Below are 25842 nucleotides of genomic sequence, written 5' to 3' on the forward strand. Positions count from 1 at the left end.
CGGATGCAAACAACTTTTAATTATTTCTGGTGGTTACTTCCATATAGAAATAGTTTTTTTTTGTTTTTTTCCATTTTATTTATTTTTTCAGCATAACAGTATTCATTCTTTTTGCACAACACCCAGTGCTCCATGCAAAACGTGCCCTCCCCATTACCCACCACCTGTTCCCCCAACCTCCCACCCTTGACCCTTCAAAACCCTCAGGTTGCCCCAACCTCCCACCCCTGACCCTTCAAAACCCTCAGGTTGTTTTTCAGAGTCCATAGTCTCTTATGGTTCGCCTCCCCTCCCCAATGTCCATAGCCCGCTCCCCCTCTCCCAATCCCACCTCCAGTTTGTTTTGTGAGATTAAGAGTCATTTATGGTTTGTCTCCCTCCCAATCCCATCTTGTTTCATTTATTCTTCTCCTATCCCCCTACCCCCCCATGTTGCTTCTCCATGTCCTCATATCAGGGAGATCATATGATAGTTGTCTTTCTCCGATTGACTTATTTCACTAAGCATGATACGCTCTAGTTCCATCCACGTCGTCGCAAATGGCAAGATTTCATTTCTTTTGATGGCTGCATAGTATTCCATTGTGTATATATACCACATCTTCTTGATCCATTCATCTGTTGATGGACATCTAGGTTCTTTCCATAGTCTGGCTATTGTAGACATTGCTGCTATAAACATTCGGGTACACGTGCCCCTTCGGATCACTATGTTTGTATCTTTAGGGTAAATACCCAGTAGTGCAATTGCTGGGTCATAGGGTAGTTCTATTTTCAACATTTTGAGGAACCTCCATGTTGTTTTCCAGAGTGGTTGCACCAGCTTGCATTCCCACCAACAGTGGAGGAGGGTTCCCCTTTCTCCACATCCTCTCCAGCATCTGTCATTTCCTGACTTGTTAATTTTAGCCATTCTGACTGGTGTGAGGTGATATCTCATTGTGGTTTTGATTTGTATTTCCCTGATGCCGAGTGACGTGGAGCACTTTTTCATGTGTCTGTTGGCCATCTGGATGTCTTCTTTGCAGAAATGTCTGTTCATGTCCTCTGCCCATTTCTTGATTGGATTGTTTGTTCTTTGGGTGTTGAGTTTGCTAAGTTCCTTATAGATTTTGGATACTAGCCCTTTATCTGATATGTTGTTTGCAAATATCTTCTCCCATTCTGTCAGTTGTCTTTTGGTTTTGTTAACTGTTTCCTTTGCTGTGCAAAAGCTTTTGATCTTGATGAAATCCCAATAGTTCATTTTTGCCCTTGCTTCCCTTGCCTTTGCCGTTGTTCCTAGGAAGATGTTGCTACGGCTGAGGTCGAAGAGGTTGCTGCCTGCGTTCTCCTCAAGGATTTTGATGGATTCCTTTCTCACATTGAGGTCCTTCATCCATTTGGAATCTATTTTCGTGTGTGGTGTAAGGAAGTGGTCCAATTTCATTTTTCTGCATGTGGCTGTCCAATTTTCCCAGCACCATTTATTGAAGAGGCTGTCTTTTTTCCATTGGACATTCTTTCCTGCTTTGTCGAAGATTAGTTGACCATAGAGTTGAGGGTCGATTTCTGGGCTCTCTATTCTGTTCCACTGATCTATGGGTCTGTTTTTGTGCCAGTACCATGCTGTCTTGATGATGACAGCTTTGTAATAGAGCTTGAAGTCCGGAATTGTGATGCCACCAACTTTGGCTTTGTTCTTCAATATTCCTTTGGCTATTCGAGGTCTTTTCTGGTTCCATATAAATTTTAGGATTATTTGTTCCATTTCTTTGAAAAAAATGGATGGTATTTTGATAGGGATTGCATTAAATGTGTAGATTGCTTTAGGTAGCATAGACATTTTCACAATATTTATTCTTCCAATCCAGGAGCATGGAACATTTTTCCATTTTTTTGTGTCTTCCTCAATTTCTTTCATGAGTACTTTATAATTTTCTGTGTATAGATTCTTAGTCTCTTTGGTTAGGTTTATTCCTAGGTATCTTATAGTTTTGGGTACAATTGTAAATGGGATTGACTCCTTAATTTCTCTTTCTTCAGTCTTGTTGTTGGTGTACAGAAATGCAACTGATTTCTGTGCATTGATTTTATATCCTGACACTTTACTGAATTCCTGGACAAGTTCTAGCAGTTTTGGAGTGGAGTCTTTTGGGTTTTCCACATATAGTATCATATCATCTGCGAAGAGTGATAGTTTGACTTCTTCTTTACCAATCTGGATGCCTTTAATTTCTTTTTGTTGTCTGATTGCTGAGGCTAGGACTTCTAATACTATGTTGAATAGCAGTGGTGATAATGGACATCCCTGCCGTGTTCCTGACCTTAACGGAAAAGCTTTCAGTTTTTCTCCATTGAGAATGATATTTGCGGTGGGTTTTTCATAGATGGCTTTGATAATATTGAGGTATGTGCCCTCTATCCCCACATTTTGAAGAGTTTTGATCAGGAAGGGATGCTGTACTTTGTCAAATGCTTTTTCAGCATCTACTGAGAGTATCATATGGTTCTTGTTCTTTCTTTTATTAATGTGTTCTATCACATTGATTGATTTGCGGATGTTGAACCAACCCTGCAGCCCTGGAATAAATCCCACTTGATCGTGGTGAATAATCCTTTTAATGTACTGTTGAATCCTATTGGCTAGTATTTTGGCGAGAATTTTTGCGTCTGTGTTCATCAAGGATATTGGTCTGTAGTTCTCTTTTTTGGTGGGATCCTTGTCTGGTTTGGGGATCAAGGTGATGCTGGCCTCATAAAATGAGTTTGGAAGTTTTCCTTCCATTTCTATTTTTTGGAACAGTTTCAGGAGAATAGGAATGAGTTCTTCTTTAAATGTTTGGTAGAATTCCCCTGGGAAGCCGTCTGGCCCTGGGCTTTTGTTTGTTTGGAGATTTTTGATGACTGTTTCAATCTCCTTACTGGTTATGGGCCTGTTCAGGTTTTCTATTTCTTCCTGGTTCAGTTGTGGTAGTTTATATGTCTCTAGGAATGCATCCATTTCTTCCAGATTGTCCAATTTGTTGGCGTAGAGTTGCTCATAGTATGTTCTTATAATTGTCTGTATTTCTTTGGTGTTAGTTGTGATCTCTCCTCTTTCATTCATGATTTTATTTATTTGGGTCCTTTCTCTTTTCTTTTTGATGAGTCTGGCCAGGGGTTTATCAATCTTATTGATTCTTTCAAAGAACCAGCTCCTAGTTTCATTGATTTTTTCTATTGTTTTTTGGGTTTCTATTTCATTGATTTCTGCTCTGATCTTTATGATTTCTCTTCTCCTGTTGGGTTTAGGGTTTCTTTCTTGTTCTTTCTCCAGCTCCTTTACGCGTAGGGTTAGGTTGTGTACTTGGGACCTTTCTTGTTTCTTGAGAAAGGCTTGTACCGCTATATATTTTCCTCTCAGGACTGCCTTTGCTGTGTCCCACAGATTTTGAACTGTTGTGTTTTCATTATCATTTGTTTCCATGAATTTTTTCAATTCTTCTTTAATTTCCTGGTTAACCCATTCATTCTTTAGAAGGATGCTGTTTAGTCTCCATGTATTTGGGTTCTTTCCAGCTTTCCTCTTGTGATTGAGTTCTAGCTTCAGAGCATTGTGGTCTGAAAATATGCAGGGAATAATCCTAATCTTTTGATACCGGTTGAGACCTGATTTGTGACCCAGGATGTGATCTATTCTGGAGAAGGTTCCATGTGCACTAGAGAAGAATGTGTATTCTGTTGCTTTGGGATGAAATGTTCTGAATATATCTGTGATGTCCATCTGGTCCAGTGTGTCATTTAAGGCCTTTATTTCCTTGTTGATCTTTTGCTTGGATGATCTGTCCATTTCAGTGAGGGGAGTGTTAAAGTCCCCTACTATTATTGTATTATTATTGATGTGTTTCTTTGATTTTGTTATTAATTGGTTGATATAGTTGGCTGCTCCCACGTTAGGGGCATAGATATTTAAAATGGTTAGATCTTCTTGTTGGACAGACCCTTTGAGTAGGATATAGTGTCCTTCCTCATCTCTTATTATAGTCTTTGGCTTAAAATCTAATTGATCTGATATAAGGATTGCCACCCCAGCTTTCTTCTGATGCCCATTAGCATGGTAAATTGTTTTCCACACCCTCACTTTAAATCTGGAGGTGTCTTCGCGTCTAAAATGAGTTTCTTGTAGGCAACATACTGATGGGTTTTGTTTTTTTATCCATTCTGATACCCTGTGTCTTTTGATTGGGACATTTAGCCCATTAACATTCAGGGTAACTATTGAGAGATATGAATTTAGTGCCATTATTAGCCTGTAAGGTGACTGTTACTGTATATTGTCTCTGTACCTTTCTGATCTACTACTTTTAGGCTCTCTCTTTGCTTAGAGGACCCCTTTCAATATTTCCTGTAGAGCTGGTTTGGTGTTTGCAAATTCTTTCAGTTTTTGTTTGTCCTCGAAGCTTTTGATCTCTCCTTCTATTTTCAAAGATAGCCTAGCTGGATAGAGTATTCTTGGCTGCATGTTTTTCTCATTTAGTGCTCTGAATATATCATGCCAGCTCTTTCTGGCCTGCCAGGTCTCTGTGGATAAGTCTGCCGCCAATCTAATATTTTTACCATTGTATGTTACAGACTTCTTTTCTCGGGCTGCTTTCAGGATTTTCTCTTTGTCACTAAGACTTGTAAATTTTACTATTAGGTGACGGGGTGTGGACCTATTCTTGTTGACTTTGAGGGGGGTTCTCTGCATCTCCTGGATTTTAATACTTGTTCCCTTTGCCATATTAGGGAAATTCTCTCCAATGATTCTCTCCAATAGACCTTCTGCTCCCCTCTCTGTTTCTTCTTCTTCTGGAATCCCAATTATTCTAATGTTGTTTCGTCTTATGGTGTCACTTATCTCTCGAATTCTCCCCTCATGGTCCAGTAGCTGTTTGTCCCTCTTTTGCTCGGCTTCTTTATTCTGTCATTTGGTCTTCGATATCACTAATTCTTTCTTCTGCCTCATTTATCCTAGCAGTGAGAGCCTCCATTTTTGATTGCACCTCATTAATAGCTTTTTTGATTTCAACTTGGTTAGATTTTAGTTCTTTAATTTCTCCAGGAAGGGCTTTAATATCTCCAGAGAGGGTTTCTCTAATATCTTCCATGCCTTTTTCGAGCCCGGCTAGAATGTTCAGAATCGTCATTCTGAACTCTTGATCTGACATATTACCAATGTCTGTGTTGATTAGGTCCCTAGCCTTCGGTACTGTGTCTTGTTCTTTTGTTTGTGGTGATTTTTTCCGCCTTGTCATTTTGTCCAGATAAGAGGGTATGAAGGAGCAAATAAACTACTAAAAGGGTGGCAAAGACCCCGGAAAAATGCGCTGTAACCAAATCAGCAGAGACCCCAAATTGTGGGGGGGAGAAAGGGGATAAAAACAGGTTCTGGGAAAAAAAAAAAAAAAAAAAAAAAAAAAGAAAAAAATTTAAAAAATAAAACAAATAAAAAAATATAAAAAAGAAAAAAAATATATATTTAGATGAACTAGTCAAAAAACATTAAAAAAGAAAAGGGTAAAAGTTTAAAAAAATTTAGCAGAAGAAGAAAAAAGAAAAAAGAAAAAAAAATTGAAAAAAGAAAAAAAAATTGAAGTAGCCGCAAGACTAAAGAATCATGGGGAGAAAGCCATGAGTTCCGTGCTTTGCTTTCTCCTCCTCTGGAATTGCTCTGCTGTCTTAGGAATTGAATCTGCTTTCTCCTTGATAGATGAACTTCGTCCTGGCTGGATATTTTGTTGATCTTCTGGGGGAGGGGCCTGTTGTAGTGACTCTCAAGTGTCTTTGCCCGAGGCGGGATTGCACCGCCCTTACCGGCGGCCGGACTAAGTAATCGGCTCGGGTTCGCTTTTGGGAGCTTCTGTTCCCTGAACGCTTTCCGTAGAGTTCTTTCAGAAAGTGGTTGATTTTCTGTTTCTAGAGTTGCTGTTCTTCTTCTCTTCGCTCTCCCGTTGGATTTGTAGGTGTTTGCAATGTTTAGATAAGCTATCGAGCTGATCTCCTGTTACCTGATGTAGTCTCAGGCTGCTACTTCTCCGCCATCTTAACTCCTCCCTAGAAATAGTTTTTATAAAAGAGTATTTTTCCCTAAAAATTGACTGTTTCTCAATTTAGTCTTTAAAAACTACCTGTTGAGTTCCTATTATAACAGATGAGGAACTGTGCTTAGATTCTCCTCTCAATATAGTTAAATCGGTTCTTTTGGTTTTAGTTTTTCTGTGGCCTTCAAGTGCTAACATAAAAGGGATTTTTCCAATGCATAGTCTTGCTCTGAATCTCAATTTTAGGCTTTCTAACAAAATCTACTCAATGGCTGAATATCAAATGATTTTGCCATTTTAAATTTCTACCTATCTTTTAAAACTATATTATACTATTTTTGTAACCATTAGATCAATGTAGTAGTATAATGTAGGAAAACAAAAATCAGAGGATTTGGAGTGAAATAACAGAGTTAAATTCCCAAATTCACTTGTAACTGACAGTTAATTTTTGGCAAGAAACTTCATTGTTCTGGGGCTCAATTCCCCTGCTTATGAAAAATGGAAATATAGTATCTAGTCCAAAAGTTTTTGTGCAAAGTACATGAGATACTGACAGTTATTCAAACATTTCTTTCATTTCACATGACACCATCACTCTCTTGTTCTCCACTTTACTGTCAGGAGCAGCTTCCTGTCCTAATTCAGTCTCATATTGTTACCACAGGAGCTAATCGAGATACTTTGTCCTCTAATACCTTGGCTAGAACATTCTTATATTTCACTGTTACTCTCTTCACTTGAAATTATTTTCCCCAAAAGCTCAGAAATATTTAAGAGTAACAGAGAAAGCTGTTTGTGATTGTAAAATGCTTGGAATACTCACTCCTAGAACACTATTGGGATATCTCTAAAACAGATTCTTCTCTCCCTCTGCTGGCAGTCATAAAGATTTTTGCTAAGTGGACCTTTCACATTTTCAGAGAAACAACTCTCTAATAATAGTGTATGATGATCTGGACATGTAAAAAAAAAAGCTCTGAAGGCAATGCAGTTCTGATGTTCACAAAATAAGTTATGTTTATTTTTAAAAAGTTTAACATGCTAACATGTATACCTGTCAGAAATGAGCCCATTTAAGATAGTTTTAAAAGCTAAGGATTAGGGGCACCTGGGTGGCTCAGTTGTTAAGCCCCTGCCTTCAGCTTGGGTCATTATCCCAGGGTCCTGGGATTGAGCCCCATATCGGGCTCCCTACTCAGTGGGGAGTCTGTTTCTCCCTCTCCCACTCCCTCTGCTTCTGTTCCCTCTCTGTGTCTTTCTCTGCCAAATAAATAAATAAAATCTTTAAAAAAAAAAAAAAAAGCTAAGCAATAATAGGGGCACCTGGGTGGCAAAGTTAAGCATCTGACTCTTGATTTCAGCTCAGGTGTGATCTCAGGGTCATGAGATTGGGCCCCACCTCCAGCTCTGTGCTCAGCACAAGGTCTGCTGAATATTCTCTTTCCTTTTCCCTTTGCCCTTCCTACTCACACACTCCCTCCCTCCCTCTCTCTCTCAATCTCCCTCTAAAATAAATAAATAAATCTTTAAAATAAAAGCTAACAATAATACATGAAATTAGGTGGACATCTGCCTCTACAAATGAAAAAAGTAAAATAAAAGGGCATTTTTTACTCTTCCTCTAAAATGAGAAATTAGAAAGTTACCTTCTGATTGGAAATATAAAGGACAGCTATTAGTATCAGCAGCATAAAGCCACAGAGAGTTCATTCTGTTTCCCTGACATGGGAAGAAGGAAACACACTCAGAAAAGGAAAATAAAGGAAAATTAAATGGCCAAGAAAATATATCTCTGTTTGGGTTCAAAAGCTTCCTGCCAGGATAAAGTCAACAAAATTGAGACATAAAGAAGTCTACAGTGACTCTAATGAAGAATTTGGAACCCCATAATGATGCCTGTCAAAAATGTTTTGCTTAAAATTGGAGAAGTACAAAATAAGAGCAATCATCAAAATTGTATAGACCCAAAAATAAAAATCATATATAAAAAAATACATATGGAATCACTGCAATTCTGTAATAAGCCATATATAGGAAAAAGCCTGATAGAAACACAAAGTGGTTGCACAGGCAGAAGGATTACAAACATATGTAGGGTTTCCCCCCACTAATATTCTAAATTTTCTATAATGCTTACATATTTTAAAATTTGTTTATTTGAGAAAGAGAAAAGGGAAGGGGCAGAGAGAGAGGGAATTTTATTTTTTTCTTTTCACTTTAAAAACATTAACATATAATGTATTGTTTCAGGGATATAGGTCTATGATTCATCAGTCTTACACAATTCACAGCACTCACCATTTAGCATACACCCTCCCCAATCACCCAGCTATCCCATTCCTCCTACCCCCCCTCCACTCCAGGAACCCTCAGTTTGTTTCCTGAGAGTTAGAGTCTCTTCTGGTTTCATCTTGTTTCATTTTTCCCTCCCTTCCCCTATGACCCTCTGTCTTGTTTCTCAAATTCCTCATATCAGTGAGATGATAAGGTAATTATCTTTCTCTGACTGACCTATTTCACTTAGCGTAATACCCTCTAGTTTCATCCAGGTCATTGTAAATGGCAAAATTTCATTTTTTTGATGGCTGCATAACATTCCACTTTATATTTATACTACCTCTTCTTTATCCATTCATCTGCTGATGGACATCTAAGCTCTTTCCATAGTTTGGCTATTGCGGAGACTGCTGCTTTAAAGATTGGGGTGCACATGCCCCTTCAGATCACTACATTTGTACTGTTAGGGTAAATACCCAGTAGTGCAATTGCTGGTTCGTAGGGTAGGTGTTTTCAATTTTCTGAGGGACCTCCATACTGTTTTTCAGAGTGGCTACACCAGGCTATATTCCCACCAACAGTATAGGAAGATTCCCCTTTCTCTGCATTCTTTTTTTTTTTTTTAAAGATTTTATTTTTTTATTTTGACAAAGAGAGAGAGATCACAAATAGGCAGAGAGGCAGGCAGAGGGGTTGGGGGGAAGCACTGCCGAGCAGAGAGCCCAATACGGGGCTCAGTCCCACGACCCTAAGAGCATGACCTGAGCCGAACGCAGAGGCTAAACCCACTGAGCCATCCAGGAGTCCCCCCGCTTCTCTGCATTCTTGCCAACACCTGTCATTTCCTAACTTGTTAATTTTAGCCATTCTGACTGATGTGAGGTGGTATCTCACTGTGGTTTTGATTTGTATCTCCCTGATGTCAAGTGATGTGGAGCACTTTTTCATGTGCCTGTTGGCCGTTTGGATGTCTTTGCAGAAATGTCTGTTCATGTCTTCTGCCCATTTCTTGATTGGAGTCTTTGTTCTTTTGATAAGTTCTTTATAGATTCTGGATACTAGCCCTTTATCTGATATGTCATTTGCAAATATCTTCTCCCATTCTGTCTGTTGCCTTTTGGGTTTGCTGTTTCCTTTGCTGTGCAAAAGCTTTTTATCTTGATGAAGTCCGATAGTTCATTTTTGCCCTTGCTTCCCTTGCCTTTTGCGGTGCATCTAGGAAGAAGTTGCTGTGGCTGAGGTCAAAGAGATTGCTGCCTGTGTTCTCTAGGATTTTGATGGATTCCTGTCTCACATTGAGGTCTTTCATCCATTTTGAGTCTATTTTTGTGTTTGGTGTAAGGAAATGGTCCAGTTTCATTCTTCTGCATGTGGCTGTCCAATCTTCCCAACGCTGTTTGTTGAAAAGACTGTCTTTTTTCCATTGGATATTCTTTCCTGCTTTGTCAAAGATTCGCTGACCATAGAGTTGAGGGTCCATTTCTGGGATACTCTATTCTGTTCCATTCTCTATGTGTCTGTTTTTGTGCCAGTACCATACTGTCTTGATGATGGGTACTTTGTAATAGAGCTTTAGGTTCCATTCTCAAACTCAGCACTTTAGACCTTCTGAGCCAGAAAATTCTTTGTCAGAGACTGGGCTGTCCTATGTAACATAGGATATTTCACATAATCCATGGCTCTACTAAATGCTAGTAACACTCTTAGTAGTTATGACAACCAAAATGTCCCCAGAGACTGTTAAATGTCCTTTTGCATGGCACAATCACCTTTAGTTAAAAACCACTGCTGTGGGGCACCCGGGTGGCTTAGTTAGTTGAGTGTCTGCCTTTAGCTCAGGTCACAATCACGGGGTCCTGGGATAAAGCCCTGCAATGGGTCCCCTGCTCAGCAGGGAGCCTGCTTCTCCCTCTCCTTCTGCACTCCCCCTGCTTGTGCTTTCTCTCCCAAAATAAATAAAATATTTAAAAATAAAAAAAGAAATAAAGCATTTACTCCTCCCATGAATATGAAAATCCTCTTGTCAAATTCTACAATATTGCAGTTCTGATAAGAATTACATTAGTTTGGGAAGAAATGATTTTTCAAAAAGGACGATAGTGCTATCTTAGAGAAGAGTAACTGACTATACACCCAAAAGATTTCTGAATAATAACGAGGGTTAATTAATAATGTAGGTAATAAATTTCATTATGAAGCTATTATCATTAATCAGAGCATAAGAAAAGGCTTATCACTGGAAAAGAGAGTCCAGAAAGAAATCCAAGTACATAAAAGAATTTTAGTAGGTTTTGATTATTTGGAAGAGTACAGAAACTAACTTCCGGAAATATAAATAACAATTCAAAGATTAAACTGCTATTGAAGGATTTTTGTGGCCACCCATGGAAGGAAGTTGAAAGGAATGGACCTTCAAAGACCTTGCCCCATGACACTCTTCATTTGGCTTGTCTTGATTTTTATCATTTATAAACCGTAATCCTAAGCATGTACTTTCCTGAGTTCTGTGAGTCATTGTATCAAATGATCAAACCTAAAAACGCCGTGCAAACCCCCAAGTTTGTCATCAGTTGGTGAGAAGTGCAGAAGGCCCAGGGACCCTCTAAGTTTCCAAGTAGTGTCTTAAATGTGGGCAGTTTCAGCGCAAAGCTGTGGGGTAACAGGTTAGTGTCAGAACTGACTTATGCTACGCTAACACCCAATTACTATTTTTTAAAGGTGGAGTATGTGTAAACACACGCCCAGAAAAGACTGAAAGGATCTACCATAATTTACTAATAGTGATCTTTTTTATCTACTAGGACTATGAGTAGTCTTTATACATTATTCTATAGAACTCCTGCAAACATGAAATATTTCAGTCATTTTCAAAAATATCTAACAAGAATAACTTTACTAGGAAACTCACCTTTTTGTGCTTTCGCTGTGATTTCAAAATACTTGACAGTAAGATCTTGAATAGACAGCACAGCCATGTGAGCTTTTCGCTGCCAATCAGCATCTTCTTTTTGTAGACTTTCAATTCTTCGGGGACCCAGATAATCATTCTCCATGGAAATCTTTAGAGAGAAAAAGAGAAAAATTAAGAGGGCCATTTCTTTCTTTTCTTTTTTCTTTTTAAAAGATTTTATTTGACAGAAACGACACGAGAGGGAACACAAGCAGGGGGAGTGGAAGAGGGAGAAGCAGGCTTCCCGCAGAACAGGGAGCCCAATGCAAGGCTCGATCCCAGAACCCTGGGACTATGACCTGAGCCCAAGGCAGATGCTTAACCGCTGAGCCACCCAGGAGCCCCTTTCTTGTTCTTTCTTCAATCTTTAAACATTTACTGAATGTTCATAATCAGGCAGGCATTGTGCCTCATGCCAGAACAAACAATACTTATTTTCTCTTGCCATAGAGTATAAGCCATTAACTTATAAAACAAATAAATTAATAATAATGTTAAAGACATCTGACACAAAATTTGTTCCCCATTCCTTTCTCTGTTTTCTTTTTCACCCTTCCCCTCCTCCATATATAAATAAAGTACATACAGCAAAATATAAAGATGTTATTTTGGGGTGCTGAGATAACAAGAAATATATTTCCTACTTTATGATAATTATATTTTCAGGTTAAAAATTATTTGTATCACTACCTAATTTATAACTGACATAAATAAAATAATTGAAAACTCGGATTTTTAAGACTGATAATTTATAAAAATCAGCCCATCTATGCACTAAAGATCTCTGGACAAAAGTAACAGACAAAATTAATGATTACTTGCAAGAGTTACAAATAAAACAAAAGAACAAAGCAGAGCTAAAAATCGAATGATGGACAGAGAGGTACTAGATGAATGCTAAAGTAAAATTCACAGATGTGACAGTATTAATATAAAAGTATATAAAAACACTACACAGGTATGTTTAACATGGAAGAAAGGTGAAATCCAGGAAGACTAGGAATGGATCCTCTGTGCACTCCATCCTGCTTTATCATGTAGTGTGAAAAGACTGCTTAAAAAATTAAATGAGAACATCTTATTAGGATGATGAAAAAAACACAGAGAAAGGTATTAATCCACCCTGGCATATTTCTAAAAAACTAACCAACTATCATGAGCCACCAAAAAAGTTGTAAAAAAAATTTTAAGAAGTAGAAATAATACAGGCCATATTCTCTAAATGGTGCAATTAACAAATTAAAAGAACAGTCTGTGGGAGGTTGAGGAACCAGGTGGTGGGTAATAGGGAGGGCACATACTGCATGGAGCACTAGGTGTGATGCCAAAACAATGAACACTGTTATGCTGTAAATAAACAAATAAACCAAAAAAAAAAGAAGAGTCTGAACTCAAAATAAAATTTTTTTTTTCAAAATAAAATTTTAATCACCAGGAAATAAAACCTAGAGGAAGATAACATTTGGTTTTGATCTTGAAAACAATATACAAAAATATACAAATATACAAAAAACAGTATACTGCTCCTTAAGCAAATGAAGAGGTTTCCAGATAGAGGAGGAAATATACTAGGTGCAAGCGCGCCTAATTCAGAAGCCAGCACACAATGAGCGATTTATAATAAGCAGTGTTATGAATGGACAATAGCAAGGCACAAGAAGGGATCAAGAATGACTAGAGGGGCATCTGGGTAGCTCAATTAGACTAAGCATCTGACTTTGGTTCAGGTCATGATCTGGGACAGAGCCCCACGGGGTTCTGCACTTAGTGGGGGTTCTGCTTCTTCCTCTACCACTCCACCTGCTTGTGTGTGCTCGGTATGTGCACCCTCTCTTTCTCTCTCCCAAATAAAAATCTTTAAAAAGAAAAATAAAAAAGAATGACTAGAAAAAAAATCGGGGGGTGCCTGGCTGGCTCAGTTGGTGGAGCATGAGACTTCATCTCAGGGTTGGAAGTTGGAGCCCTACACTGGGTGTAGACATTAATTAAAAAAATAAATACAATCTTAAAGAAAAATCTGTATATAGAAATGCCATTTCCTCAAGAAGTAAACAATGAAGGAGTAGTTGGTTTCCTTAAGTTTGATTCTGCAAAAGCCATGGCTAGAGATATAAATTTAGGTGGGCTTGACATAAAGATGACATTTACAGCCATCAGAGTTAAAGAGGTTATCTAAGGAAGTCATGAGAAAAAGGGTCATGATTGAACCCTAAGGAATACTGACTGTAAAGCTGGGTCAACAGCCCACAGAAATAAAGCCAGAGGAAGTGGGTACACCAGGCAAGTGTGGAATCACATAAGGAGCAAGATTCAAAGGAGGAGAAATTGAACCTGTCCAATACTGCTTAGGGGTCAAGTAGGATGACACCCAGTACCAACAGATCTAACAGCATTAAGATCACTGAACTTAGCAACAACTTAGTTCTAGAGTATAAGCAAATTTTCTTTGCCTATTAACACCCATGACATCTTCAGATCTCAGTCCAATTACTAGTTCGTGGAAGTCTTCCCAGACTTCCTGTTATAATCTCTTCAGTGCCACACATATCACTTTCCTTCACAGAGCTTAACATAATCATACTTTAAGATTTTGTGAACTTTAGCTATTAACTGTTTGCCCCTTTTAAAGTTCTGAGGACACAGGCATTTTTTGAGTGTGTGGTTTGTTGTTTTCTTTTGGTTTTTATTTTTTTGCTTCTCACTAGCATACTGCCTGGAATGAAATATGCAATCTAAAATATTTCCTAAATGAGTAATTAAAAATTCACTCTGCACCTGTTTTTAATGAGAGGTGAGATGTAGACATGTGTATAAATAAATATTCTTTTGAGGGATCTGAATAGAGAAAAAAGGGTGGTGGTAGGAGAGGACAAACCCCACTGGGTTTTAAATTTTAAATTTTATTTCAATGGGAGATCACAGAACAGTCTGAGAAGTGGTAAGAAGTATCTAGCAAAGGGAAAACAGAAAGATGCCAGGGGAAAATGGGGCGAATTATAGTAGAAAGGTCCTTAAGAAGAACATGGGAAGGAACAAGATTCAGAGTACTGGTGTAGGGAATTTGCTCTTGGCAAATGTTGGGAAAGTTCTTGCATGGGCATAAAGAAAGTCAAGTTTTGGATTTGGTAGGATGAGGGGAATTTCTCTTTGATAATCTCCACTTTCCCCTGTGAAGAAAAGAGTCCAGATAAGAAAATGTTAGTACAGGAGAATGGAGGAGAGAAGACACAAAATAGCTGTTTTTACATAGTAGGATGAGAAACCACTTAGAAAAACTCATTAAGTAAATATTTTTTAAAAAGTAACCAGAGTTATTGTGGTCATGGTGAAATGGGCACAAACTCATACACTGCTAGTAGAACTATAAATTGATGAAAAACTTTTCTGGCAATTATTTGATGATACCATACTCTTTAAAGACATTTTTTTTATATACATATCTTCTTACCTATATACGAAAATACCTTCAAAGAAAAACAACCAAAGATGTTCACTACAATGCTGCTCAAAATAGAAGGAAAAACTTGTCACAAATATCTAGTAATAGAGAATAATACTTATAAAATATAACTCTATGCAAAAATAATGTTTATGAAGTTTCTAGTAACAAAGGACAATAACTCTTATAAGATTAAGTAAAGACACATCAAATCATAGACATAATTTCAACTATATAATGTCCAGAAAAAAGGAGAAAATATATAGAATATATTACTGAGGTCATCTTTTGTTAGATTGTGGGTGATTATTTTTCTTCCTGTTTGAAATCTGTACTTTCCAAATCTTCTTTAAAATGTGTGTATGTATACATACCTACTGCTTTTATAATCATGAACCCCAAAAATGCTTTATCTCTTCATTTCACAAACCACACCAACCAGACATGAGGACACATTACCCCAGAGGCTTCCTGTTTCTAGTCAAGCAAACAATGAGCTCCTGTTTCCATATAGGAGGACCAGCAAGAGGCAAAATTATGAGACTTACTTTTTTTTTTCCAGTGTGTGTGGGAGGGAGGGGAAATGAAGATATGATCAGAACCTAAATGTCTTCCTTAATAGTTGGAAAACAGAATTATGTTGAGCTCCATTTCTGGGACCATAAAAATAGTGCCAAGTAAGGACAATTAAATGAGTAGGAGAAGCTTAGATGCTTGATATCAGATTCCCTACTCACCAGGACTGGAATTTCTTAATTCTCAGAAGACAATTACTGTATCTCCAGTCACATACTGCAGGAGTTAAACTTACATGATGCTACTGGATATGGTTGTTTTTTTCTCTCTTTTAGACTTTACCATGGCTAATATCTAGAATCATTCAATTATGTAACTTGAATAAAGATCCCATTGTACTGGGTACTTTAGCGGATGTAATGTAAGACACACATTCTCCGCCTAAGAAATTTACAATTTAATTGGAGGGTGGGGTAAGCAAAGATAACTGTGCTGCAGAAATGTCTTCAAATTAGGAGAACTGGCTGTGCTACTATTAAGTGTGAGAGCTTTGACACAATCACTTAACATTCAATTATTCACTCAAAATGATGATGTATTATAGTATTTTCTCACCATCACTATTGTACTAGGCAGCAGGCACAGAAAGATACTCAGTCTAGTGGAAGACACAGACACTAAAATAAAGAATTACAATAGAGTATGAAAATCTATCAAGATAGAATATGCCTAGGATACTCGGGGAAGCACCAGCCATGGAGGCTGCAGCACTGAGTCTGGGAAGAAAATTTCTAACGGGAATGATGAGTAACTAAATTCTTAAGGAACAAGTAGAATTTTAGGGTGCCTTGGTGGCCCCACCAGTTTAGTGTCTGCCTTTGGCTCAGGTCATGATCTCAGAGATCTGGGATGAGCTTGTGTTGGGTTCTCTGCTCAGTGGGGAATCTCTTTTCTGGTGGTCCCTGTCAACCCCCCTCCCACTAAGCGAGAGCCTCTCTCTCTGTCTCCCTCAAATAAATAAAACTTTCAGGAAAAAAAAAGAGAGAGAACAAGTAGAATTCTATCCAGGTATTAATAATGGTGATACCTGGATAGAATTTTATCCAGGTGTCTCTGTGTAAAAAGAATAAAGGTATTTTAAGACCCTTAAGGTAAATGAAATGTTTGGCAAGAAGAGAACTCATTTAGCTGTTCAGATCAGGATTTACTTTACTGAGGCTGAAAACTGCAGAGGGCTCTAAAGAAGGGGTATGATTTTGACAGATACATGGTATACGGGAAAGAGAACCACCCAAAAGGTCTGCTGGAGGCAAGAATTAACCTGAGCGAAAGGCTAGCCTAGAGGCAGTGTCTAAGACACGATCAGTGTCTTAGAAGACAGAATAGTCCAGCATGGCTGGAGTTTAGGTAAGGCAATGGGAGATAAGACTAGAAAAGGAGGTTGTGGTCACTATTAGGAGGACTTAAAATGTCAGGCTGAAATTATACTTAGTTTGAGAGGCACCAGGAAGCCACTGTGGGACTCTTAGCAGTAAGTGGCATATTTAGACTTCAGCTCAGATAGAAGGACTCAGAAGACTCGTTTGTATCTAACAAAACCATCATAGTTTGCACTTTGTTGTGATTACCTCTGATTTTTTAACACTCAAGTTAAAAAGTTTAAGATTAATATTCACAAGTGTGGACCAAAGATTCAGAAAATTTAACACCGCAGCCAAATTTTAAACTCTTACTCAGCATGTTATGATAGAACCTCTTTTCAATGACATGATTAAACTTTATACCCTTTCAAGGACTTTGTATATTGTACCTAAAACCGTAAGCTAGGTTACTAGGTTTTTTTCCCCCAATTTTGAAAGTCTAAAGATATATGTAAATTCTTGTCCATCAGTTTCCAAGTTCACCTTATGCCTTGTGATGCTAGAGTTGGAGCTTGTGAACCACATTTAGCCTTTGCTAATAGAAAGGGCTGGGGGAGGGAGAAGAGATTGCTTCTTCCTATGTGTATCACTTGACTTTCCTGTTTGCTGTTCCTATGAGCATCACCAGAGACTCACTTCATCCCAGCATCTGCAGTTCCTTCCTGAAGCAGTTCACAGAATCCAGTTTGCAGTTTGTCAGCCTTAGCAGACCTAGCCTCACCCTCCCCGCAAGAGGAACCAACACGGGGCTGCTCTATTCTCAGTAATCTGGGTCTCTCCTTCCAGCTGAGACATACCAGCCCTTGATGAGCTAAGCTGCCTTCCCCAGACTTCAGCTCCACACATAGTCCATCCTCCACACTAAAACATTAATAACTGCCATCTCTTGCCTGCGTGCCACCTATCCCAGGGGTGGTGGCTGTTTTTACAATTGTTAGCTCTGATATCTTAGTTGCCTTCTTAACCATCTGGTTACAACTATATGCCAAGTTAACAATTCTTTGTATTAAATTCCCTCCAGCTGAAATAATTGGTTTACTTTTCCGATCAAACCCCTACAGACACAACTATGGAACAGAAATCTAATAAACAGAACAAGCAATGTTCAAAATTCAAAAATCTTAGATCATTAAACAAATCCTTTTCACTTCGAAGCCTAAACACTATACAGAAGTAAGAAACTTACATTATGGTTTATTCGAAAGAGAAAAATTTTAAAAATCTGCTGGTAATTATTTGAAGATAACTTGTCCTTTATTGTTGGATTATCTTTATCTTCACTGTACAGGTATATTCAAATACCGCAACACAAACATGCTCTGCATGTTTTCTAAGTGCTATTTAAATGGCTTCTAAAACTCAGTAGTTAACACTTCAGCCACCTTTCTAAAAAATGTTATTATGGGGCGCCTGGGTGGCTCAGTGGGTTGGGCCTCTGCCTTCGGCTCGGGTCATGGTCTCGGGGTCCTGGGATCGAGCCCCGCATCGGGCTCTCTGCTCGGCTGGGAGCCTGCTTTCCCCTCTCTCTCTGCCTGCCTCTCTGCCTACTTGTGATCTCTCTCTCTGTCAAATAAATAAATGAAATCTTAAAAAAAAAAAAAAAAAAAATGTTATTATAGTTTACTGTACCTAAGACATTAAGTCAGGATACTAAGTTCTTTTCCTATCTTGGTAAGTCTGAAAATGTACAGCACTGGTCAGCTGGATCATGAGCTTAAAAACAATGACATCTCTGTTTTCAATTTCAGGGCTAGAAGGAAAACAGTGCCTGCTTCTGAAATGGAAAAATGTGTCAGTTTAGGTGGCTATAGTGAGACTAATTTATAAATACAAATTTCTTGGCATCAATTACTTATTATGAAGTACATCACTGCCTTGAATACTGGGTTTTATATAAGAAACCTTAAGTGTTACTCCTCTCTACTGCTGGGTTAGCGGGTGAAAAAGAGAAAAATAAAACAAAACAAAACCTCCAATTCTCATGTGAAAGAGATGCCAAGATAAATTGTATATATACTGACGTAGTAGTACCTTTAATACAAATTTTCTGGGACCAGGAGTCACCTGAAAGTGACTAAGATTAACAAAATGACATGATCATATTTGGCAGTATTTAGTCATGCATTTTTCTGTATTCAAGGTAAATCAATATTCTCAGGAAGAAGTGTGACATGATAATTTTTTTTAAAGATGAGAGAAATCTGGGGCACCCTGGTGGCTCAGTGGGTTGGGCATCTGACTCTTGATTTCAGCTCTGGTCATGACTTCAGCATCATGAAATCATGCCCAGTGTCAGGCTCCACACTCAGCAGGGAGTCTGCTTGAAATTCTCTCCTTTTGTCGGTCCCCACCACTCTCCTGCATGTTCTCACTCTAAAAATAAATAAATCTTAAAAAAAAAAAAAAAGTGGTGAGAGAAATCTAAAAGGCAAGGAAACCAAAATAAAAATAGCTCAGGTAAGAGGTAAGTGATGGCACTATACAGTTCACAGTTGACATGTGATAGTATATAGTGATCCAACAGTGTAAAAACCACCCTGCAAAAAGTGCCCAACCAAGTGGGCAGAGTGGAGACTAAAAACCAGCCCATCTTTTGCCAAGCTATGTATACTGCTGCATCTGCCCAGATGAAGACCCTTTTCTAATTTGTCCACTGGAACAGGGGCTGGGGAGTATGTATCTTTCTTTCTCACACAATGATACTTACAGATTTGCTTGGTCCTGGAGAACAAGAAAGGTATAAGAGCACATTTAAGATGCAATGAGAAGATAATTGGCAAAATGAGGTGCCTGGCTACTGAGGGGAGAAAAGAGCTGAGGTTGCCTTCTAGATCCTTGCTTATTTCTTATAGCAAGTATTAAAAGTCAGCCAATGTATTTGAAGTGCTTTTAGCTACGCAAAGACAAATCAGTGGGCCAACTCAGTAACTAACCCTCCTGACTCATTAATATGCTGGGTTTAAAAATCTAGATAGAGGGGGCACCTGGGTGGCTCAGTGGGTTAAAAGCCCCTGCCTTCAGCTCGGGTCATGATTCCAGGATCCTGGGATCGAGCCCCACATCAGGCTCTCTGCTCAGCAGGGAGCCTGCTTCCCTTCCGTCTCTGCCTGCCTCTCTGCCTACTTGTGATTTCTGTCAAATAAATAACACCTTAAAAAAAATCTAGATAGAGGTATGCTCGTTCGGTGCGGACCTAGTACCTCTTCTGTGAAGCGGCAGCTGAGGAGACTCTGGCGCTCGCCATGGCCAACAAAAAGCGCAAGGAAGGAGTTAAGACTGAGAACAACGATCATATTAATTTGAAGGTGGCGGGGCAGGATGGTTCTGTGGTGCAGTTTAAGATTAAGAGGCATACACCACTTAGTAAACTAATGAAAGCCTACTGTGAACGACAGGGTTTGTCAATGAGGCAGATCAGATTTGATGAGCAGCCAATCAATGAAACAGACATACCTGCACAGGTGGAAATGAAGAATGAAGATACAACTGATGTGTACCAGCAGCATACAGGAGGTATCTAATAAAAAGGGAACCCGCTACTTTACTCCAGAACTCTGTTCCTCCAGACCAAGAAGACATTCTCAATTAGAAAGCCACAATTTGGTTCCACCACATCCTTACTACAGTATAGTTTTCTCTGTTCTTTCATTTTCCCCTTCCCCATTCCTTTATTGTACATAAAGTAACTGTGTATGAGCACAAGCATATTGCATTTTTAAAAAAAACTAAATGGGGGCGCCTGGGTGGCTCAGTGGTTTAGGCCACTGCCTTCGGCTCAGGTCATGATCCTGGGGTCCTGGGATTGGGGCCCGCATCGGGCTCTCTGCTCAGCGGGGAGCCTGCTTCCTCCTCTCTGCCTGCCTCTCCGCCTACTTGTGATCTCTGTCTCTCAAATAAAATTGTGATCTCTGTCTGTCAAATAAATAAAATCTTTAAAAAAAAAAAACAAAACTAAATGGCCAGTGGTATGTTTTGATCGATAACAAATGGAGATGGGATGGGGGAAAATACTGCTTCTGTGAAAATACCCCCTCTATTAGTGGCATTCTCAGTCAGCTCTTATCTTTATATTCCAGTAAGTTATTTTGGTCTCACTGTTTAACAAAAAAAACGAACATAAAAATCCTTGCATACCTTGTTCAATTGGAGAATTTTAATGTTTTTCATTTATCATTATAAAACCAAGGACAATTTTATAACTTTTTTGTACGTAGCTGTTACGTGTAGGGCAACCTGTCTTTAAGTAGGGATAAATTACTCTAAAAGAAATGAATCCTAGAGAGTTTTCCCTTCAAGTCAAGCATCTTGTTGTTTAAATAAACTTCTTGTTCAAAAAAAAAAAATAATAATCTAGATAAATTCATCTAGTTTGAATCTCCCTCTGTGGATGCGAAAACTGAGTCCCAGAGAGACTGTAACTTTGGAGTTCAGTGTGTTTCCACCCATGAGTGGTTTCAAGTTCTTTTGAACTTGGGGTTCTTTTTTTTTTTTTTAAGATTTTATTTATTTATTTGACAGACACAGATCACAAGTAGGCAGAGAGGCAGGCAGAGAGAGAGAGGGAAGCAGGCTCCCTGCTGAGCAGAGAGCCCGATGCGGGACTCGATCCCAGGACCCCGAGATCATGACCTGAGCCGAAGGCAGCGGCTTAACCCACTGAGCCACCCAGGCGCCCCTGAACTTGGGGTTCTTTTTTTTTTTTTTTTTTTAAGCACAATTTTTATTTATTATGAACTTGGGGTTCTTAAACTTAAGTATCATAATCACCTGGGAGGGCTGTTTAAATGAAGACTGCGGAGCCCCTCCCCCTAGTTTCACTCTAGTTTCACTAGCGATCTGAGGTATGGACCAGGAATCTGTATTGGTAACAAGGTCCCAGATGATACTGAGGCTACCAGTCTGGGGGTTACTTTTTTTTTTTTTTTTTAAAGATTTTGTTTATTTATTTGACAGAGAGAGAGATCACAAGTAGGCAGAAGAGGCAGGCAGAGAGAGGGAACCAGGCTTCCTGCCAACCAGAGAGCCCGACATGGTGCTTGATCCCAGGACCTCGAGATCATGGCCCAAGCTGAAGGCAGAGGTTTAACCCACTGAGCCACCCAGGTGTCCCTGTGGGTTACATTTTTGAGAGCCAATATATTAGACATAGAGTCTGGTAACTCTGTCAAGGGGGTGTGGGTCGTAGAACAACCTTTAGGCCAAAAATTCTGGGTAGGGAGGAACTGCTTAATGCTTATAGATGAGACAAAGGATTAGTGAAAAATCTTTATTAATTACCATTTACAGGGATGCCTGGGTGGCTCAGTTAGCTAAGCATCTGTCTGTGGCTCAGTTGGTGATTCCAGGGTCGAGCCCCACATCAGACTTCCTGCTCAACAGGGAGTCTGCTTCTCCCTCTCCCCCTCTCTCTGCTCATGCTCCCTCAAATACATAAATAAAAATTTAAAAACTCAGATACCTGTATGAGGCATTAAACTAGGAGACAGAGCAGTATTACTTTCTGCCTTGAGACAAAGCTGGATCTGAACAATGAGTAAAGCCATATGGTTTAAAGATCAAAGGCTTTCCATAAGTAATAAAGGATGCTTTTAAGAATACTAAATTTAAAGCTTTTAATTACCATTTATGTAAATATAATTAAGACTAAAGTATATTTAATATAAAATATAAAAATATATAGTAACTATATAATAAAATGCTAATATATAAATATTTTAGAAAATATCAAGATATATTAAATATGTATCTTATAAATATTATATAATACAAATATAAATATATACTCAGTGTACCAAGTTAACTTATTTTCTATCTTCTTTTCTATCATGCTTTAATATCTAGTTTAAAAGCACTGGAAATTAAGTTCTTTCTAAAGAATCCAGATTACAGGTCAAACTCCAAAGGATGCTACAGTGTTCTAGCCCTGGACCATCTTTCCTCTCATTTCCTACAAATCCTTAAACCGGAGACATACCAACAATTTACACTCTGTGGTTTAATTAAAACAGCAAGCTTTGCAGTCAAACAGACATGTGTTTTAATCCCAGCCATGTTATACCGGCATCACCAATGGTGCCAGGTAGGAGCGAAGATTTTGTAATTTATTCAGTAATTTATTTTGATGAAAAGCACAAGGACATGCCTATTCATAGTACCATTCCTGTTTTTATCTGTATCTGGGGTACTGTCTATTCCAATCTCCAATGCAGACAAATGTGTACCCACTTTCTACTGAACTGTTACTGATTCTTTCAATATAAGATAACTGATTTCCCGGGCGCCTGGGTGGCTCAGTGGGTTAAAGCCTCTGCCTTCAGCTCAGGTCATGATCTCAAGGTCCTGGGATTGAGGCCTGCATCGGGCTCTCTGCTCAGCGAGGAGTCTGCTTCTCCCCCTCTCTCTCTCTGCCTGCCTGTGAAATAAATAAATAAAATCTGTATGTCAAATAAATAAATAAAATCTTAAAAAAAAAAAGATAATTGATTTCCCTATTTTTCCATGTATCTTTAGGCAGTGTTGATCACTCCAGTTTGTGTGCCTCTACATCAACTTTTAAATAATACTTTTTTAAAGTCACCTTTATTAAGTTGTAATTTACACACAACAGAATGTTCCTGACCTAAGTGTAAATTTTGATGAATTTTGACAAGTTTACATATCTATGTAAAAACCACTACAACCGAAATTTTGAGTGTATCCATCACCCAAAGGATTCTGTTACACCTGTTCCCTCTCAATCTCCATTGGCCAACCTCAGGCAACGAGTGCTAAGCTTCATCAATATAGATCAAAACCATCAACTCCAAAATTTCACATTAATGGATTCATATAGTTTACACTGTGTCTGTTGCCTTTTGTTCAAAATACTTTTTGTAAACTATTAATAAAAGTTTAATTTACATAAAATTAATCCATTTAAAGGCAATTTTTGATGAGTTTTAATAGCTGTATACACCCAAACAACAACCACTACAATCGAGACATAAAACATTTCTATCACCTCCAAGAAGATTCCTCATGCCACACATCCCTTGAATATATGCTTTTGTACTTGGTTTCTTTGACTTAGCAAGATTTCAGATTTACCCATATTGCTGTGACGATCAAGGGTAAATTCCTTTGCATAGCTGACTATTTATTCTGTAACATGGAAATACCCCATTTTGCCTATCCATTCACCCGCTGATGGTTATTTGCGCTGTTCCAGTTAGGGGCTACTGTGAAGAAAGATGATATGAGTATTATTGTATCTGTCTTACGAGCAGATGTTTTCATTTCTCTTTTATAAATAACTAGGATTTGAATAGCTGAGTACTGAAGTATGTATATATTTAACTCCTCAAGGAACAGCCAAACTGTTTACCAAAATGGGTTACACCACTACAAAATATGCTAGGGATATCTGAGAATTATTCTACACAGTTACTTTATAACCTCAACAGCCCTTGGGAGTGCCACAACTTTATTTTTTAAGATTTTATTTATTCATTTGACGAATAGAGAGAACAGATGGGGGGTGGGGAGAAGCAGATTCGTCACTATGCAGAGAGCCTGATGTGGGGTGGGGGGATCCCAGGACCACAGGATCACAACCTGAGCCAAAGGCAGATGCTTAACCGACTGAGCCACCCAGGCATCCTAGTGCCAGAATTTTAAATGATACTCACTCTAATGGGTGTGTATCTCATTATGGTTTTAATTTGAATTTCCACAATGACAATTTTAAGCTTCTCTGTATGTGCTCATCAGCCATTTCTTTAATGTCTTTTAAGAATTTAGCCAATTTTTAAATTTTTTGTTGCCATTGAGCTGTATAATTTCTTTTTCAGATGTATTAAAAGTATTTTCTTCCAGTCTGTGGATTTGCCTTCTTTTTCTTAACGATCTTTCAAAAAGTAAGTGTTTAACTTTGGTGAAGTCTAATTTATCAAAATTTTTTTTAAAGTTTATGGCTTATGGGAATGCCTGGGTAGCTCAGTTGGTTAGGCGGACGCCTTCGGCTCCGGTCATGATCCCAGGGTCCTTGCTCAGCCGGGAGCCTGCTTCTCTCTCTTCCTCTGCCTGCTGCTCCCCCTGCTTGTGCTTTCTCTCTCTGTGTCAATAAATAAATAAAATCTTTAAAAAAATTTTAAAAAAATAATAAAGTTTATGGCTCAACTTTTCTGCATCCTAAAAAGCCTTTACCTTTTCTTTCCCAAAACTGTCAAAACTTTCTGTTTTCTTACATTAAAAAAAAATTTTTTTTCCCATTTTATTTTTTTCAGCATAACAGTATTCATTGTTTTTGCACAACACCCAGTGCTCCATGCAAAACGTGCCCTCCCTATTACCCACCACCTATTCCCCCAACCTCCCACCCCTGACCCTTCAAAACCCTCAGGTTGTTTTTCAGAGTCCATAGTCTTTTATGGTTCGCCTCCCCTCCCTAATGTCCATAGCCCCCTCCCCCTCTCCCAATCCCACCTCCCCCCAGCAACCCCCAGTTTGTTTTGTGAGATTAAGAGTCATTTATGGTTTGTCTCCCTCCCAATCCCATCTTGTTTCATTTATTCTTCTCCTATCCCCCTAACCCCCCATGTTGCTTCTCCATGTCCTCATATCAGGGAGATCATATGATAGTTGTCTTTCTCCGATTGACTTATTTCACTAAGCATGATACGCTCTAGTTCCATCCACGTCGTCGCAAATGGCAAGATTTCATTTCTTTTGATGGCTGCATAGTATTCCATTGTGTATATATACCACATCTTCTTTATCCATTCATCTGTTGATGGACATCTAGGTTCTTTCCATAGTAAGATACCTAGGAATAAACCTAACCAAAGAGGCTAAGAATCTATACACAGAAAATTATAAAGTACTCATGAAAGAAATTGAGGAAGACACAAAGAAATGGAAAAATGTTCCATGCTCCTGGATTGGAAGAATAAATATTGTGAAAATGTCCATGCTACCTAAAGCAATCTACACATTTAATGCAATCCCTATCAAAATACCATCCATTTTTTTCAAAGAAATGGAACAAATAATCCTAAAATTTATATAGAACCAGAAAAGACCTCGAATAGCCAAAGGAATATTGAAAAAGAAAGCCAAAGTTGGTGGCATCACAATTCCGGACTTCAAGCTCTATTACAAAGCTGTCATCATCAAGACAGCATGGTACTGGCACAAAAACAGACCCATAGATCA

The 25842-nt window shown here is 38.5% G+C and overlaps 2 protein-coding genes across 3 annotated transcripts in view; one reads left to right on the forward strand and one right to left on the reverse strand.

Annotated features, from left to right (window-relative positions):
- The window catches only part of JMY (junction mediating and regulatory protein, p53 cofactor), a 111673-nt gene that overhangs the window by 41396 nt on the left and 44435 nt on the right, over positions 1–25842 (reverse strand). Inside the window, 1 exon segment of the mRNA XM_045999261.1 lies at positions 11233–11383. Within this exon segment, the coding sequence (XP_045855217.1) occupies positions 11233–11383 (151 nt within the window).
- Positions 19893–20171, forward strand: LOC123938163 (small ubiquitin-related modifier 2-like). 2 transcript variants are annotated; one of them, XM_045999264.1, is made up of 2 exons: positions 19893–20046; positions 20098–20171. In XM_045999264.1, exons 1-2 carry the CDS (start codon positions 19893–19895, stop codon positions 20169–20171), a joined length of 228 nt encoding a protein of 75 aa, XP_045855220.1. The 2 variants fall into 2 exon arrangements, with proteins under 2 accessions (XP_045855220.1, XP_045855218.1); XM_045999262.1 differs by having other exon boundaries at positions 19893–20171.

Source organism: Meles meles, chromosome 3 (genome assembly GCF_922984935.1).
Source record: "Meles meles chromosome 3, mMelMel3.1 paternal haplotype, whole genome shotgun sequence".
NCBI classification, from domain to species: Eukaryota; Metazoa; Chordata; class Mammalia; order Carnivora; family Mustelidae; genus Meles; species Meles meles.